Genomic DNA, 18,109 nt, shown 5'->3' with positions numbered 1-18,109 from the left:
TGAAGGTTATGTGTATTGTAAATATCTTCTCACTTTTTAACCTTTTAATTTGTCTTTTGATGAATGGAAGTTTTTTAGTTTTAGTCAAATTTATCAATCATGGTTAGTGCTTTTTATGTTTCCTTTAAGAAATCTTACCTGTTGGGGAACCTGGGTGGCTCAGTTGGTTAAATGGCAGACTCTTGGTTTCGGCTCAGGTCATGGTCTCAGGGTCCTGGGATCCAGCCCCATGTCGGGCTGTGCACTCAGGGGGGGTCGACTCAAGGATTTTCTCTCTCTCCCTCAGTCCCTCCCCTTGCTCATACACTCATGTGCCTTCTCTCTAAAATAAATAAATCAATCTTAAAAAAACAAAAACAAAACCTTTCCTGTTATCCTGTGCTGCCTTCTAAAAGCTTTAATGCTTTGCTTTATACTTTAGTTTTACCATCTCTCTGGAATTGCTGTTTCTGTTAGGGTTTTTCTGATTATTCTTGCTTGTTTACACATGCAAATGAACTTTATAATTAACTTGTTCTACTCCAGGAAAAAATCCTGAGAATATTTTTATTAGGATCACATTAAACATATACATTGACCTAGGGAGAATTGATATTATTATGATGTTGAATTTTTTTATCCAATAATATAGCATGTCTTTTCATTTGCTTAAATCTATTTTTGTCTCTCAAGAGTGTTTTTGGAATTTTTTATATTTAGGTTTTTGCACAATTCTTATAAAAGTGATGCTTAGATATTTTATTTTTGTAATAGTAAATAAGGTATTCATTTCTATTATTTCTTCTTGAGTAATGTTTGTACATATGATTTCTATATTTTTTTGTTGTAACCTGTTACTTTTAATTCTCTTATTGTTTGTAGTAGTTTTTCCATTGTATTTTAGGTTTTTCTAGATATAATTATATCATTTGCTAATGGAGATAATTGTAGCTTTTTGTTTCACTTATGCTCCAACTTGCTTTCTCTTTAAGGTTACATTAGAATTCCTCTATTTTATTTGGATATTGATAGCGTGAATGCTGTTTTTCAAAGTGACTGTACTATTTTGCATTACCAGAAGCAATGTCTGAGGTTTTTGTTGTTCTACGTTGTTGTTAAAACTTGGTGGTATTAATCTTTTTTAACTTGAGTATTTGTAGTGTGTGTGTAGTGATAATCTTACTGTGATTTAATTTTTATTTACCTAATGACCAACGATCTAAGCATCTTTTTTTTTTTTTTTTTTTTTTTTGAGAGAGAGAGAGAATATGTGCACAAGGGAGGGGAGGGGCAGAGGGAAGAGAGAGAATTTTAAGCAGGCTCAGGCCCAGCATGGACGAAGCCCAACCCTGGGCTCAGTTTCACAATTCTGAGATCATGACCTGAGTCAAAATCAAGAGTTGGACGCTTAACTGACTGAGCCACCTAGACGTCCCTAAGCATTTTTTGATGTGCTTTTCTTTCCCTTTCTTCTTTTTTTCTGATGTGCTTCACTGCCATTTGTTTATGTTGTTTGGTTTTTATTTATTCCAGGATACAGGCCCTTTCTCTGATCTATATGTTGTGAATATTTTCTTCTACTCTGGTTTACCTTATCTTGTTCTTAATGTATCTTTTGAAGAGCAAAAGTTTAAGTTTTTATGAATTCAAATTTATCAGTTATCTCTTTTAAAAGAGTTCCTGGCTTTTTGTTCTAATGTAACTCTGTCACAAAAATTTTCTTAGGACTTTAGAAATTTGATAGTGTTACCTCTTACATTTAATTTATTATGAATTAGTTTTTTAGTATGGTATGAGGTAAGGATTGATGTCCGTTTTTTTTCATATCAGTATCCAGTTGATCTAATACCATCTGTCAGAAAAACCTCTCTTTTCTCATTAAATTGCCTTGATATCTTTGTTGATAATTAATTGACCATTTGTGGCCTGTCTGTACTCTCCTTTTTTTTTTTTTTAAGATTTTATTTATTTATTTGACAGAGAGAGACACAGCGAGAGAGGGAACACAAGCAGGGGGAGTGGGAGAGGGAGAAGTAGGCTTCCCGCCGAGCAGGGAGACCGATGCAGGGGCTCGATCCCAGGACCCTGGGATCATGACCTAAGCTGAAGGCAGACGCTTAATGACTGAGACACCCAGGCGCCCCTGTACTCTTCATTCTGTTCCCCTACTCTTTTTGTTAGTAACACTCTTGGTACTATAGCTTTACAGTAAGTCTTGAAATGTGTTGGGCAAGTCCTTCAACTTTCTTTTCAAAATTGTTTTGAGTATTCTAAGTTCTTTGCATTCCAAAATAAATTTAATGATTACCTAGTCAATTTATACAACAAAGTCTGCTGGAGTTTTAACTGGGATTATGTTGAATCTATAGACCAATTTGGGGAGAATTGACATCTTAAGAAATTGCTAATTGTCATTTATACCTAAATAAAGCTGGAGGAAGAAAAAAATTGAGTCTTCCAATTTCAGAACATGCATGTTGTACCTCTCTATTTATGTCTTCTTTAGTTTCTCTCCAGTAATGTCTTGTAGTTTTTTTTATAGATAACATTTTCCTTTAGATTGAAGAATTTTCTTGAGCATTTCTTCTAAGCTTCCTTATATGATGATGTCCTTCTATTTACTGATTACAGAATTCTGGATCAATTGTTCTTTTATTTCAGCATTTTAAAGACATGTTCTTCCACTGTCTCTGCCGTTCGTGGTTTCTGAAGAGAAATCCTTGTTATTTGGACCATTATCTTGTGTGTAATGTGTTGTTTTTCTTTTGTTGTTTTCAAGATATTTTTCCCCCTTTTCAGCACTTTGATTAAGATGTGTCTTAAATGTTTTTTGGTTTTTCTAGTTCATTTCATTTGGTGTTCACTGAGTTTATTGAAAATGTGAATTTATTATGTCTTTTACCAGATTTGTGAAATGTTGACCATTATTCAAATATCTTTTCTGTCCCTGCTTCTTTCTTCTCTCCTATTCTAGGTCTCCAATTATACAATTTAAATTTTTTTTGTATTGTCCCACAGTTCCTGAGACACTTCATTTTTTTCCAATTTTTTTTTCTGTTTTCATATTGGATAATTTCTGTTGAGCTGTTTTCTATGATTACAACTCACTAAAAGCTCAGACAATGGTCAGCATGTTTTAGCAATAAAGTATGTTTTAATTAAAGTTTGTATATTGTTTTTTAGACATAATGCTGTTGCTCACTTACTTGACTTCATTTGAGTCACTTTACTGCAATATTTGCTTTCCTGTGGTGGTGTGCAACCAAATCTGCGATATCACCATGGTATGCCTGTATTAGATGTTTTTATGTTGTGTAGAAACTTGTATAGGTGTTTCAAATCTCAATTTATTTGTCCAAGCCTTTGCCACATTGGTTTGAATCTGTCCTTGTATGCATAGCTCGAAAGTTAGTCATTGTGAGATTTGTGTGTGTGGTTCAAATTTCAGTTAAATTATCCAAATATTTGCTCTGCTGGTTTGTGGGTCTGTTCTGTGCATGCATAGTTCAGGGCTTAGACTAAAGCTTGTACATATTTTCAATTAGCAATAATCGCGCCTCGGATAAACCTCATTGGCTATGATACTGCCACTGTGCAAAACTTGCTTGTACATATTTATGTACAGAATTCATGACTCCTTTCTCTGGTTCTCTCCTCTCCAGGAGTCTTCCTGTGCTCTCTTTTTTTCTGCTTGAGATTCATTGAGCTTATAGGTTTTAATAGGATTTTAATTTTCATCAAATAGAATTTTGTTCATTAAAAAAATTTGGGGAGTGCCTGGGTGGCTCAGTTCATTAAGCGTCTGCCTTCGGCTCAGGTCATGATCCTAGGGTCCTGGGATTGACCCCTCTGTTGAGCTCCCTGTTCAGCAGGGAGTCTGTTTCCCCCTTTCTCTCTGCCCCTCTCCCGCTTGTGCTTGCTCTCTCTGTCTGAAATAAATAAAATCTTTAAAAAAATAAATTTTTTTTCTGTCCCCTTCCTCTCTCCTCTTCTGGGATTTCAGTTACAATGGGGTTAGAAAACTTAACATGCTCAGTATATTTCTGTTTTAGTCTTCTTTCTGTGTTTAATTTTGTAGAGTTCTATTGTTACATCTTTATGTCTGCTGATCTTTTCTGCAATATTAAATAAGCTGTTAATTTCATCAAAGATATTTTTCATTTCAGATGTTGTAATATTTAGTGAAAGTTCACTTTGGGTCATTTTTATATCGTTTATTTCTTATTGTGTTCATGTTTTTTTTCTTACCTTGAACATATAGAATATAATTAATTCTACTGCCAGCATCATTGCTGGGTCAGTTTCTATTGATTGATTTTTCTCCTGGTTATGGTTTATATTTTCTTTCCTTATTTGCATGCCTCATAAATTTTGATTGGTTGGTGGGTATTTTGAATTTTATGTTTGAGATGTTAGATTTTGTTGTATTTATAAAAATATTGTTATTCTTTTTCTGTGGCACACTTAAGTTTCATGGAATCCATTTGGTCCTTTTAAGCCTTCTTTATAGGTTTTGTTCGGTCAGATTTAGAGCAGACTTTATTTAACCTGGGGCTAATTTGGCCCCATTACTAAGGCAGTAGTTAATATTTTGTGAATTAGGAGGTCTTTCCACTATGGTTCATTGGAACCCCCAGTATTCCCAGCCCTATTCCTTTCCTGTGGTTTCTCTGGCTTTGCAGTAATATTCTCACATGGATATACGGATCTCTAGAGTTCTTTCTGTGTAGTTACCTTTCCCATAGTATTTCCCTCATCAAATTCTAGCCGTTTTGTCCTTCCCAAACTTGGTGAGATTGCTAGGCAGTCTTTGGCTTTTCTCTCCCTGTGCCGCAGGCTGGAAATTTCCCAGGGAGAAAGCAGGAAGGATCACAGGGCTCACCTTGTTTGTTTTCCTTTTCTGAAGGATCATTATGCTCTGCTTCCTGTTGTCTCATGATTGAAAATGATCATTTCATATATTTTATTTGGTTTTCTTGTTTTTTAGGGCAGGAAGAGAAATCTGGTACTTTTAATCTATTATGGCAAGGAGCAGAATTCTCATCTCATTCCAGTTTTGAAATTTATTGAAACTAAAGTTGGAATTAAATTAGCATGGTTTTATTTTTGTTATTTTTGCCCCAGTTGCTCAGATAACCACTCAGACTTGTGTATAAATAAAAGTGATACAGGGGCGCCTGGATGGCTCCATCGGTTGAGTGTCTGCCTTCGGCTCAGGTCATGATCCCAGAGTCCTGGGATCGAGCCCCGCATCGGGCTCCCTGCTCAGTGGGGAACTTGCTTCTCCCTCTCCCTCTGCTGTTCCCCCTGCTTCTGTGCTCTCTCTCTGTGTCAAATAAATAAATAAAATCTTTAAAAAAAAAAATACAGAAATTGTTAGGATGACTATTTTACTTTTCACTGCCTCCTTTATTTTCGTGTTGTTTCTCTTAGGGTCATAAAGGGCATACATATACAGCAGCATGCAACTTAACCAAAAGCAAAAAAAGCATGCCATATTGAAGTTCGCATGGTTGAACTCCTTTCAGTGAGGCAGGTGGTCTAAGCATAATAATAGTCTTCTTATGAATAGACTTCTGTATATGGGGACATAGCAAGGGTGATACCCTTGTGTATGACAGAACTTAAAATTGCTTTTAAAATACTAGTGTATAGTTGTATAGGTCACAAAATATGGTCACAACTGCGGTTAGTTTCAAGGACTAACCATGCTTGATTTGTTACTTGCTTTAACATTAAATATGATAACTTCTCCATTAGCATTGTACAGCAAGAAGAGCCAAAGGACGAGCTTTCCAAAGATGAGGTCATTCTGAAGCTGAAAGCAGAAGTGCAGCGTTTGCTGGGGAGCAACGCGGTGAAGCGTCATCTGGTGTCTCAGTTACAAAATGATCTCAGAGACTGTCGTAAGAAAATGGAAGCTCTCCAACAAGCAGAGAAAGATGAAAAAAGCATCACAGTTGAGGTTTGTAGAATTTGTAGACTCAAAAACCCATTCTTAAAAGGTTTAATAAAGAAAATGCTTACAATCTTCACATTTAAATCAAACCTTTGTCTTCCAGGGTTTCATTTGATGTTATTTAGAAGTAAAGTATAAAGAAGGGAATGCCACATAAAGTAATATATTTTCTAGTTCCTCTTTGCATCTCGTAAATGAGATGCTAATTAGGTAAAATTCCTTTACCATAAATCCAAGGAAGCAGTCTACATAACAGAGTATCTGCATTTCCTCAAAATTGGCTTGTACCAACAGTGTTCTAGTCTTTTTTTTTTTTTAAGATTTTATTTATTTATTTGACAGAGAGAGACAGCTAGAGAGGGAACACAAACAGGGGCAGTGGGAGAGGGAGAAGCAGGCTCCCGGCTGAGCAGGGAGCCTGATGCAGGGCTCGATCCCAGGACCCTGAAAACATGACCTGAGCTGAAGGTAAGCACTTAACTGACTGAGCCACCCAGGTGCCCAACAGTGTTCTAGTCTTAAGTTCTCCTCAACTAGATCCTTCAGCATTTTGTCCATGAGATTTCTCTGGCCCATGTTCCTGTAATAAACGTCATTCTATATAAGGAAATTAATTATGTAGTGGTGGTGTTATGAGTGGGAAAGGCACAGAAACCACTTAAGTCAGAATCACTGACTCCACTTTTATATCCTTCAGTTAGTGTCCTCACTTTACAGATGAGGAATATGAAGCTGGAGGAAATAGTAATTTAACCAACAGGTATTTTTTTTAGATAAACACTCAAGTTGACAGTCATCTAATTAGCCCATGGACACCTTCAAACTATGCCTTTGCTTATTTCCCACATTTCTAATGAGCTTTCTACTTAGTCTATAGCATTAGAAAGCAGGGTTGGGAGGTATATGGAGTAAGAGCAAATCGTTCTGCTTAAGCTTTTTTTTTTTTTTTTTTTGTAAAGCTACTCTGTGCAAGGTCTTGTGGGATTCAGTGGAAAGAAACAATGGCCATTCCTTGAAGGAATTTAGAATCTAGAACAGCACTATCCAGTTGAAATATAATAGAGCCACATATGTAATTTAAAATGTTCTAGTAATCCCATTAAAGTAAAAGTAATGGTGAAATTAATTTTAATAATATATTTTATGTAACCCAATATATTCAAAATATTCTCAGTATGTAATCAATATAAAATTATTAATGAGATGGTTTGCATTTTTTTTTTTAGATTTTTTTTTTTATTTATGTATTTGAGGGAGAGAATGAGAAAGAGAGAGAGAGAGCACATGAGAGGGGGGAGGGTCAGAAGGAGAAGCAGACTCCCCGCTGAGCAGGAAGCCCGATACGGGACTCGATCCTGAGACTCCAGGATCATGACCTGAGCTAAAGGCAGTCGCTTAACCAACTGAGCCACCCAGGCGCCCGAGATGGTTTGCATTTTTTATGTTTGTGACAAGTCCTTGAAATCTAACATGTATTGTCCAGTGACAGCACATTTCAATTTGGACAAGACACATTTCTATTTTTTATTTAAATTCGATTTAATTAACATATGCTGTATTATTAGTTTCAGAGGTAGAATTTAGTGAGTCATCAGTTTCATACAAAACCCAGTGCTCATTACTTCAAGTGCCCTCCTTAATGCCCATCACCCAGTTACCCCATTGCCCCCCCCACCCCTCGAACAACCCTGTTTGTTTCCTATAGTTAAGAGTCTCTCATGACTTGCCTCCCTCTCTGTTCTCATCTTATTTTATCTTTCCTTCCCTTCCCCTCCATTCATCTCTTTTGTTTCTTAAATTCCACATATGAGTGAAATCCTATGGTATTTGTCTTTTTCTGACTTATTTCACTTAGCATAATACCCTTAGCATAGTTCCATCCACATCATTGCAAATGGCAAGATTTCATTCTTTTTGATGGCTAATATTCCATTGTGTGTGTTTGTGTGTGTGTACCACATCTTCTTTATCCATTCATGTGTCAATGGACATTTTTCAAGTGCTCAATAACCATATGTGGTTAATGGCTACCATATTCAACAGTACAGATCTGTAAGGAGATGGACATATATAACTTCGTGTAATAAGGATGATACTAGTTGCAAGGTGCTCTGAGAAGGAATGACTAACCAGGCATGTTTGTAGGGGAGATGGTAAGGCAAGCCTTAGTGAGGTCTTTAAGGAGGGAATGTTTGATCTCTGTCCTGAAGGATAAATGCAGGAAAGAAGGTAGGAAGAAACATTTCAGCCTTGAGCCAAAGTATATAAAAGGATATAGCAAATAAACTGGTGTGACTAAGGAGTAGGGCATGTGAATAAAAGTCTATATTGTATAAGCTCAATCTTTCTGGAATCTTTGAAGCCACAAATATATAGATACTATATCAATTTCTGGAATAATATCATAGCTGGCATTAAATCCTGAGGTTAATGAAATAATATTGAGCTTCTCTGCTTGCTATAGGGATGTTAAGAGAAATAACATGTCAATTTAAACTTCCTTGGATATTTTTTTAAAGAGAACTAGGTCATCAAAATCCTTTCTTAAAGCCTTTCTAAGTATTGAAAAGGCAAGCAAAAATATTTATGTAATCTTACTTGGCATGTTTCTTTTATGAACATTTAAAAGTATTGTTGTATTTATTGCTTTATAACCTTGTAGTATATTTTATGTTTGCTCATATCCGTCTTATACAGAACAATTAAAGATTATCGCAGAGAGTCTGTTGTTTTTGCTTTCATATCATTTGACTGTTCAAACAGTGCTGCTCTCTGACATTTCCAGGATCATAAGTGATGAAGATTAGGAGCTTGTCCATATGCAGCACTATGCACTGATTGGGAGTGGACCAAATCCTGTGCTGTTCATTCCAATCGAACAACTGGGCCATTAAGGTAGAATGTAGCAAAGTTCTTAGGAAGATCAGTCTAGCAGTCAGGACCCATATCCACACTCATTTTTTTTTGATTATTCTGTAATAATAGAATACAGAGGCCTTTCTGTATCTGATACTCAGTAGAGATCATTACCTAACCACGAGCTGTGGTTAAAGCCATACTCTGATTCCAAGGTACTTGATAGGCAATGCTCAGTAGCCAGCTCAGAAGGTTCCTAGCCAGAATCTTTTTAGACATAGGAATTAGGAAGATAATGTGAGAATTGGTGTATTACATGTCTTGTTTTCTTGTAGGTAATGTCCTTAGTATTCCAACTCTAGAAGAGGTTTCATTGTAACACCAAGTGGTCCTTTCCTTTTTCAAGATCTTCCTAAGGGTTTTTGTGCTGATAGGTACAACTAGTCCTTGTGTGCCTGCGGTGTGATAATATGTCAAAACTGAGTGTAATAGCCGTGAAAACTGTTTTCCCATGTATCAGTATGATATTATTTTCAATCATTTCATTTCATAGTAATAAAAACTCGCCGGTGGGGAAGGAAGCACAAATGAGTATCATAAACTTTAAAAAGTTGAGGCCAAGGGGCGCCTGGGTGGCTCAGATGGTTGAGCGTCTGCCTTCGGCTCAGGTCATGATCTCAGGGTCCTGGGATCGAGTCCCGCGTCAGGCTCCCTGCTCCTTGGGAGCCTGCTTCTCCCTCTGCCTTTCTCTCTCGCTCTGTCTCTCATGAATAAAAATAAATAAATAAATAAATAAAAAATAAAAAAAAAAATAAAAAATTGAGGCCAAGTTAAAAAAATGAAAGCCATTCTAATGAGTCAGTAAAATCCTTGTAAGTCTGATTAGTACCCCTACATCTGGAGAGAAGGTAACAGTAGGTATTCGTAGCTCTTCTCTTTCTGACTAGAGTAGAAGCAGTGGCTTCTGGGCAATGGGGGCAAGTGAAAGGGGAAAGTCAACAACTGGAGCAGTCTCCCTGTAAAGAAAAGCGAAGGCTCTGAATTGGAAGACTGAACCAGAGCCTTGGTGTTCTGTCACCCCACACGTGAGACGCACATTACCTGCCCAATGAGGAGAATGAATCTTGACGTAGGATATTTTTTAGACAGTGTGAAAGAGCGCTCAGACTTCAGGTAAATACCTAAACCAACCAGTCAAATGGAGTAGATATCTAAAAAAAAAAAATCTCTGTGGCCCCTGCAATGAATAAAGAACTCATAAAGGTAGATAAGGAAGACACTCAGAGGTGAGAGGAAAAGGAGAAGTCGTATAAACAGGCAAATCTGGGAAGATGAAAAACAGATGAACAGTGAAGGTATGTAAGAGGTTCTGCTGTGATGACAAGGCAAGCAATGCAAATGAAAGCACTTGTTGGCTACCCTTACCCCATCAACTACAGTAATTATTTCAAGACAGCACTGCCATGGAGGCAAAGAGAGTTGGGCAGATTCTCTCAGACTGTCTGACAGTGTACATTGGCATGACCTTGTGGGAAACAATTTGCCAAAGTCTGTCATGAGCCTTAAAAATTGTACCTGTTGAATAAAATACAGATCTATGAGTTAATACTGATTATACAAACAAATAAGTACAGAAATAGAATAGATGCTAAACTTACTGGATGTGAGATAAAAAATAGAATATTTGCATAGTCTCAAAGTATCCCCTCATAAGCTTCTTATTCCTAATAAGTAGAAAAATTGTGACTTTACAGTGAAGGTGCCTGCAGACACCACCTTCATTTATTGATCATCATCAGTGATGACACACATTGATATCATGTGTTTCCTGAAGAGTACACACATCACTTCTGTGGCATTCATGCCAAAAAATGGATGGCTGGGTGATAGACATTGGGGAGGGTATGTGCTATGGTGAGCGCTGTGAAATGTGTGAGACTGTTGAATCACAGACCTGTACCTCTGAAACAAATAATACATTATATGTTAAAAAAAAAAAGATCGTAGGAAGGGAAAAATGAAGGGGGGGAAGTTGGAGGGGGAGACGAACCATGAGAGACTATGGACTCTGAAAAACAAACTGAGGGTTCTAGAGGGGATGGGGGTGGGGGGATGGGTTAGCCTGGTGGTGGGTATTGAGGAGGGCACGTTCTGCATGGAGCACTGGGTGTTATACACACACAATGAATCATGGAACACTACATCAAAAACTAATGATGTAATGTATGGTGATTAACATAACAAAATAAAAAAATATATATAAAAAAAAAAGGATGACCTGAATTTAATAATGAAGTAATATCAAAGAAACCCAAATTGAAAGACATCTTACAAAATAACTAGTTGACACTTTTAAAAAAAAGTCATAGGTTTGAAAGACAAAGACTGAACTGTCTAGATTGAAGGAGACTAATGAGACATGACAACTAAATGCAATGTGGAATTGTTGATTGGATCCTGAACTAGAAAAAGGATGTGAGAAGAAGATTGGAGAATTTTGTATGGGGTCCGTAGATTAGTTAGTAGTACTGTATCCTCGTTAATTTCTTGGTTCTGGTCATTGTACTATGGTTATATTTGGGGGCGGTGATAAAAATTATATGGAAATTATTTGCACTGTTTTTGCAATTTCTTCGTAAGTATGAAATTAGTTCAAAAGCAGAACTTGGAATTTTTTAAAAACCTGAAAAACTTTTGATTTCTTTTTAACATTTAGACTAAAATAGAGACCTCAGAAAACCTAACTAATCAATTATGGCCTGGCTCTTCTACTTCTGATACCATTGTCAAAGATGACATTCTGCAACTTAAAAATGAAATTCACCTTTTACAGCAACAAAATCAGGTGATTAAAAAAGTTTCCTATATTTTGTGAGAATTTTTATGACCTCACTAAATTCAAAAGATATAACAGACTTTTCAAAAATCCAGAGGTGATGTGATTTAGTAGACAGCTTTATTAGTAGGTGAATAAGGATTCCAGTCATTTCCCTTTATTGGTCATGAGATAGTAGTTCCATCAGAAGGTAAAAAATTAGTGTAATTCCAGTTTCCTGTCTATAGAGAAACATGGCTACTAGAGGTGTTCTTCTCTTGACCAAAAAGTTAAACCTTGTTTATTTATATAGCTGTGATGATTATTAGATTCTAAGACTTATTTTTAGGCATCAGTTAGCTAATACTTCTCTGGTTAAATGTTTTCATTCCATATGGTTCAAAATGAATTCAAAATTTTAAGTCTTAATGCTATCAGAAAGCTACTTGTCAAATAAATGAATCTATACTCTTCCAAGGCTTAAAGAGACTTTGTAGAATTATGAAAATGATACATAAATGTTACAGGGTAGAGATAAAGCACAGAGGATATTAAAAGATAAGATTGGACTAATCAGTGAAAATAATGTTTATTTCCTCTAACTACTTTATTCTTTTGTATCTAGGAACTTAAAAAAACTGAAGAAAAACTGAGAAATACAAATCAAGACTTATGTAGTCAGATGAGACAAATGGTACAAGATTTTGACCGTGATAAACAGGAGGCTGTGGATAGGTAAAGTCTATATAGAGGTCTAATGCCTGCCTCCACCTTCCATCCCCCATGCCCCCATGCTAAAAAAAAAAAAAGATTCAAGAGAAGTTATGGAGTGAACCCTCCCTGCTGAGATCTTCGACTGAAGAAGAGGAGTCCCTGCCTTCTCAAATTAGAATTCGGAACCCATTTTCCATGGGAATGATGTTATGTAGTGGGTCAGGTTCTATAGCACCATCAAAACTGTAGTTCATTGAAATAGTATAGCTTTATGGTTTTTATAGACTGTCTGGGAAACTATTCTTTATAAGGAAGAAATCTGTGGGAGGGAGTATGTCTTCCAAATACCAAATCATAAACTTGGAAACAGATTTTTGGAACATAACTTACTTGTGAGTTGGGTATTGCTAGTATTTATGTTTAATATAGATACTTTGGAATTTTGGAACTATACCCTATTATTTCAATTAATTTTTTGTAAACAGTCCTCAACCAAAGACTATTACCTGAAGGACTGGAGCATTCTCATATCCAAGTTTCTAATTCTTTTCTAGAAACATTTGAAGAAAATTTTGAAGATTCTTTAAGGTCATCCACTGGGAATTATTACCACTTTTGGTTGGGGAAAACCAACCTGACCTTAATTACAATTTGCATCAGAGGTTGGAAGTGGGTAGGGAAGGAAGAAAAAGAAACCAGTTACTTCATCTTGGTGTTTCTACTAACTCTGGGTACTGCCATAGATTCTATTGTCCACTCTCTGTTTCTAGGTGTGAGAGGACTTACCAGCAGCACCATGAAGCCATGAAAGCCCAGATACGGGAAAGCCTGTTAGCAAAGCATGCTTTGGAGAAGCAGCAGCTCTTTGAAGTTTATGAGGGGGCTCGCCTGCAACTTAGGTGAGAACGAGAGTTAGCTGCCCTTTAAGCTGTAGAGACAGTATTCTCCTGTTCCGTAGTTGAGAGGGAAATTGTTTTGCAACTCTTGTATTGTCCTGTGGTCATTTAGTTGCCGGTGTTGTGTATCCAAGGTCTGACTTAGATAAGACGAATAAGGAGATGGCTGCCGTGCAAGAATGTTACCTGCAAGTGTGCAGAGAGAAGGATGGTCTGGAGTTGGCTCTCAGGAAGACCACTGAAAAGGAGCAACAGGCTCAGGAGAAGGTACGGGACAAGCTCATGTTGTCTTTGCTCCATCTCATTCCTCTGGCCTCATTGCTGTCATGGAAACCAGTCCACTTGTTCTCTTGTGACCCGGAAACGCCATACGGAGAAGTCTCTTTACTTTTGGCTGTATCACACCAATACAACTCACAAAATATAGTAAATATTGAGATGATTATTAAAACCTGAGTAGAAAATGGAATACATATAGGAGAAATGGATTCTTCCTTATATATTTATCCTAAGAGGCAAAACAGATTCTAAAAATAAAAAAATAAACAAGAGTGGCCCCAAGTCACTGTGAGTCTGAAACCCAGGGATCCTCGTTTTGCAATTATTTGTTGGCTGCAGGCAAACCTACCTAGTCCTGTGAGCACTGCACAAAAGATTCCCTCAGACACATTTTCCTCTGACCCACTTCTCTCTCAGTACCTAAGTATCATTTTCTTCTTCTGGGGAGAAGGGCAAGAATTTGAACTTGGGACTTATGACAGGGAAGGTGGTGATATGGAGCTACAGAGAGCAAAGTCACACTGTTAGTGTGACCCGATCTTTCGGGGAAGTTCTCACTTTTAGGGAAGCCGGAGGGGCTGCTCTACTCCCTCCTCCTGCCTGAATCTTCCAAGTTGCCATTGGTGAGTGTCCAGGAGTAAAATCACACATAAACAGTCGCCCCTCTTTTCTTCCCTGTTCTGGCCAGAGTCTCATCCAGACGCACGTCTGACTCTCCCTTCCACTTTGGACCAGCCTACAGACCACAATTTGAAAGCCACCTGCGTCAAGATTAGGAAATATTTTTAAAGGCTTGAGTAAATGTTCTATACAGAGGTTTTCTGAACAAAGTTACATTAAAGCAGGCTATTGCTACTACAGACTTAAAAAGAATTAGTAAAGAGCAGGTGAGGAATTCAGCTCATTTAATATTTTGATTATTTTTGAATAGATTAGTATGGTAAAAAACATGCCATGTGTACATTATCATCTAATGGAAGAAGAACTTCTAAAGGGAGCTATTTTAGTTAGTGCTGGCAATATAAAAGTTAGAAGGGTTATTAAATTACTTAGAAATTAAGGACTTAGCTTTCAGTAATGTTTAAAAAAATTAAAATAGGGAGAAGATCTCTACTGTGATTCTTTCTTTTTAAATATATAAATTGACAAAGAACAGAAGAAGGATTCTCAGGTGCCTGGGTGGCTCAGTCGTTAAGCTTCTGCCTTTGGCTCAGGTCATGATCCCAGGGTCCTGGGATCGAGCCCCGCATCGGACTCCCTGCTCCGCGGGAAGCCTGCTTCTCCCTTTCCCATTCCCCCTGCTTGTGTTCCCTCTCTCTGTCTCTCTCTCTCTGTGTCAAAAAATAAATAAAATCTTAAAAAAAAAAAAATTCTATCAAAGAGGTCATTCTTTTCAGGAATATATTTTCTGGTACTTTTAAAAGAATCAATTTAGCTATAAAATTGGATCTCATATAATCAGTCACTTGCAGTTAACAGCACATACAATATTGGCTCATGAATGCTTGTGCAGGGGCGCAAGGAAGGAATGTTAAAACTGCTATTTGGCCCTTCCAAAAAAACTTACAGGTTAAATTTTTTTCTTTAAAAATTTCAAATTGTCATACAGTGAAATTGACTATTTGGTGTAGAGTTCTATACATTTTTAACACAGGATTTAGCACATGAATAGAGTGATGAGGGTACAGAAGACTTATGGCCCTGCAAGACTGCCTTGTGCTAGTTATAATCACCCCTACTGAGAGGGCCCGAGTACTTACCACACTAGAAGTATAATTCCTTCCTTCTCTGGGAACACTTTAGTTTTTTATTTAGATTTACATAAACCCATTATAAAACTTAGTCATCTTCATAAGCCAGTCAGAACAGAACTTTAAGAGAATTTATTAATCTCTTGATATCCTCCAGAGGTAGGCAGAGATATACCAGTCTGTCTTCCTAGGAAATGTTTCATACTCACACCATGGAAGAATCTTACTACACTCAAGCAAGCTAGGGAACTTCAGGGTAGCCCTTCTGTGCAGAACGTAAGCCATTCTCCCTGCAGTTGGCTTTCAGGTCAGTAACTTAGTCTGGATACAGAATTTATAAGATAGGTAACCCTAAGAGCCCTAGGATGTATTTTCCTGTTCCATATGTGTTCTTTTCTGAAACACTTATTGAGTCAGGCTGTGGGTTAAGTAGGAGCTCAATTCCAAGTTTTAAAACTTTTATTAACAGAACTTCCCTCACCTGTTAGCCTGGCTTGTTCAGAGAATGGGAAAAACATCATACACACAGAACCCTTCAGACTGTGTAGTAATCATTGGAGGTCATGAATTTGCAGACAAGACAAAGGTGGGCAGTATTCCCATTCATAGTGTCATTTCTATATACCTTAAGACTTATTTATACAACTGTAATACATGCTAAGTCAGGCCTTAGAAGTTAGAGTTCGTTTGCTGTCTGGGACATACAAATCAAGTTTAAATGTTTTAAAGCCGTCCAAAAATTTACTTCCCTTTAATGATAAAACTTAAAAATTAGATATTCCTGTAGTATGGTCAAATGGCACATCCCTGTGCTCAATAAATCTATTACTTTACTTCTGTAAAGAGAGGGAAGCTAGGTTTTCCTCGCTGTGGTAGATTGCAAAAATGGCCACACGTTCTTCCTGTCAGTGAATGCACGCAGTATTATTGTAGTGTGACTTTGTAGCTATTCTCAGTAAGAGGTGGTCTGTTTCATGACAAACTTTGGCCAATGGGACATTAGTATATGCAAAAAGAGCCTTAAAAAGCATTTATGCATTGGGGCTTACAAGCTTGATGATCTGAGGAACGCTGTGACCACCACCATGTGAATGATCTGGGTTAACCTGCTGGGTGATGAAACATGTGACCAAGTCATCTGTCTATCCAGACATCAAGCTAACCCCCAGACATGTGAGTGAGGCCGTCTTAGACCGTATAACCTCAACTGCCTGCAGAGATCAGCTGTGTTGACTTAGGTCAGAACCACCACCCAGCTGACCCAGAGAATCATGAGAAATAATAGATGTTTGCTGTTTTAGTTTAGTTTTGTTAAATTTTGGTTGGCTTATTATGTAGAAAAGCTGATCTATGCACAAACATACAAATACACAGAAAATTGGTAGCAGTTTTCTGCTGTGAGTCAAAAGGAAGTGTAGATACATACGGAACCAACTCCTGAAGGATAGATATACACAAGACAATTTGAGGATTCCTTCTAAAGTCAACAAAAAATAACAGCAATATATGATGTAAGCCTGGACAACATTCTCAGCCATGTGATTGAGACTGTCCTATAGCGTTAGTACAACTATAGTTTCCATGACCTGATTGTGAGGAAATGGGTCCTTTAGTCACCAGAGAGTTTCTGAAATCGCACAACACTGAATAAAACTAGGTGGCATCCTTTTGGCACATGCTATTGGTGGAGAGGAATCAGATGGCGATTCAGACCAAAATAAGCCAGGTCAGGTGTGAGCCAGAAAAAACCCAGACAACCAGGTAGTCATGAATCAGAACTAATGGAAAAGAGACACCGAGCACAAGCTCTGTTGCTGCCTGGCAAAAGGTATGTGAAGTGTATACTTCTCTGGCATTGTATTTTGTGGGCTTCAGTGGCATCTCAGTGGAATGTCCAGAGAACCATTTAAAAAAATTTCAAATGGGAACTGTTACAGGCCATTTTGATCCCCGAATAGAGCTTTATTGGAGTTTTTCGATCAACTGGATTCCTAGAGTAAATAGAGAATGTTATATTAATACTTCAAATTATTAAATTTTATTTGACGCTTGACAGTTACTATCTGATAATACTTCAGCTAGTTTTGATAAAAATTTTTGTCTTTGGTAATGAAAAAAATATACCAATCTGAATTTATTACAGGAGGCATAACTTTTAAGATAGACCAATAATTTTTGGCTTGCATCTGAATACAAGTCTTTCAGAAGTATACGGTTTTTTTCTGGGCTATGATATCTAATGGGTCCCATGATGGGTGGGGTGTAAACATAAATGTCAGTTTCACTTTTTAAAAAGTTGGTCTTCTGGGAATATATTTATTGAATAGATGCTTTTTCTTTTAATATAGCCATCTCTAAATTTTTTATCCAGTATTTGAGATCTAAGGTCTTTACAAGACAGTTTATTAAGCTGATTGAGTTAGCATGTAGGAAGATCATTTGTCTTTGTTGCTGCTATTACATGCATGTAACCATTATTTCGTATATTTGTCTTGGAGAATATTAGTGTTATACAGAGATATTTACTTGAATTTTGTTTAAAGAGACAGCTATTGGAGGAAAGAGAAGAATATGTAAGCAAACTGCAGGTGGAACTTGAAGAAAAGTACCAAGATATCCTTATGTTGGAAAAGAACAAGTGGCTGAAAGAACAAGAAACTGATATTAAGCAGCAGGTTGAAAATGAAGTGATGTTAGCCAAATCACACTGGGATGAGGAACAGAAAGAGGTGTGGGTTAAAATTTCTTTCTAGTCACCATGTTTAAAAAATGTAGTATTAACTGTTGAGAGACAGTTCTTCCTGAAGAGACGTAGTTTTTAATTGCCAAGTACTTACATAATCATTTATTTCGCATCTCA

General features: G+C 37.1%; 1 protein-coding gene and 1 pseudogene across 1 annotated transcript in view; one reads left to right on the top strand and one right to left on the bottom strand.

Moving 5' to 3' along the window:
• Window positions 1-18,109, top strand: part of CEP152 (centrosomal protein 152) — an 88,782-nt gene that overhangs the window by 40,109 nt on the left and 30,564 nt on the right. The window contains exons 13-17 of the mRNA XM_081831048.1: window positions 5,740-5,944; window positions 11,511-11,639; window positions 12,235-12,344; window positions 13,094-13,222; window positions 13,354-13,486. Coding sequence (XP_081687174.1) covers window positions 5,740-5,944; window positions 11,511-11,639; window positions 12,235-12,344; window positions 13,094-13,222; window positions 13,354-13,486 — 706 coding nt within the window. The remainder of the gene's footprint in view (window positions 1-5,739; window positions 5,945-11,510; window positions 11,640-12,234; window positions 12,345-13,093; window positions 13,223-13,353; window positions 13,487-18,109) is intronic.
• LOC115942153 (U4 spliceosomal RNA) lies at window positions 3,421-3,581 on the bottom strand (annotated as a pseudogene).

Source organism: Leptonychotes weddellii, chromosome 9, assembly GCF_054177405.1.
Source record: "Leptonychotes weddellii isolate Sample4059 chromosome 9, ASM5417740v2, whole genome shotgun sequence".
NCBI lineage: Eukaryota > Metazoa > Chordata > Mammalia > Carnivora > Phocidae > Leptonychotes > Leptonychotes weddellii.
This window is presented reverse-complemented; position numbering and strand designations above follow the sequence as displayed.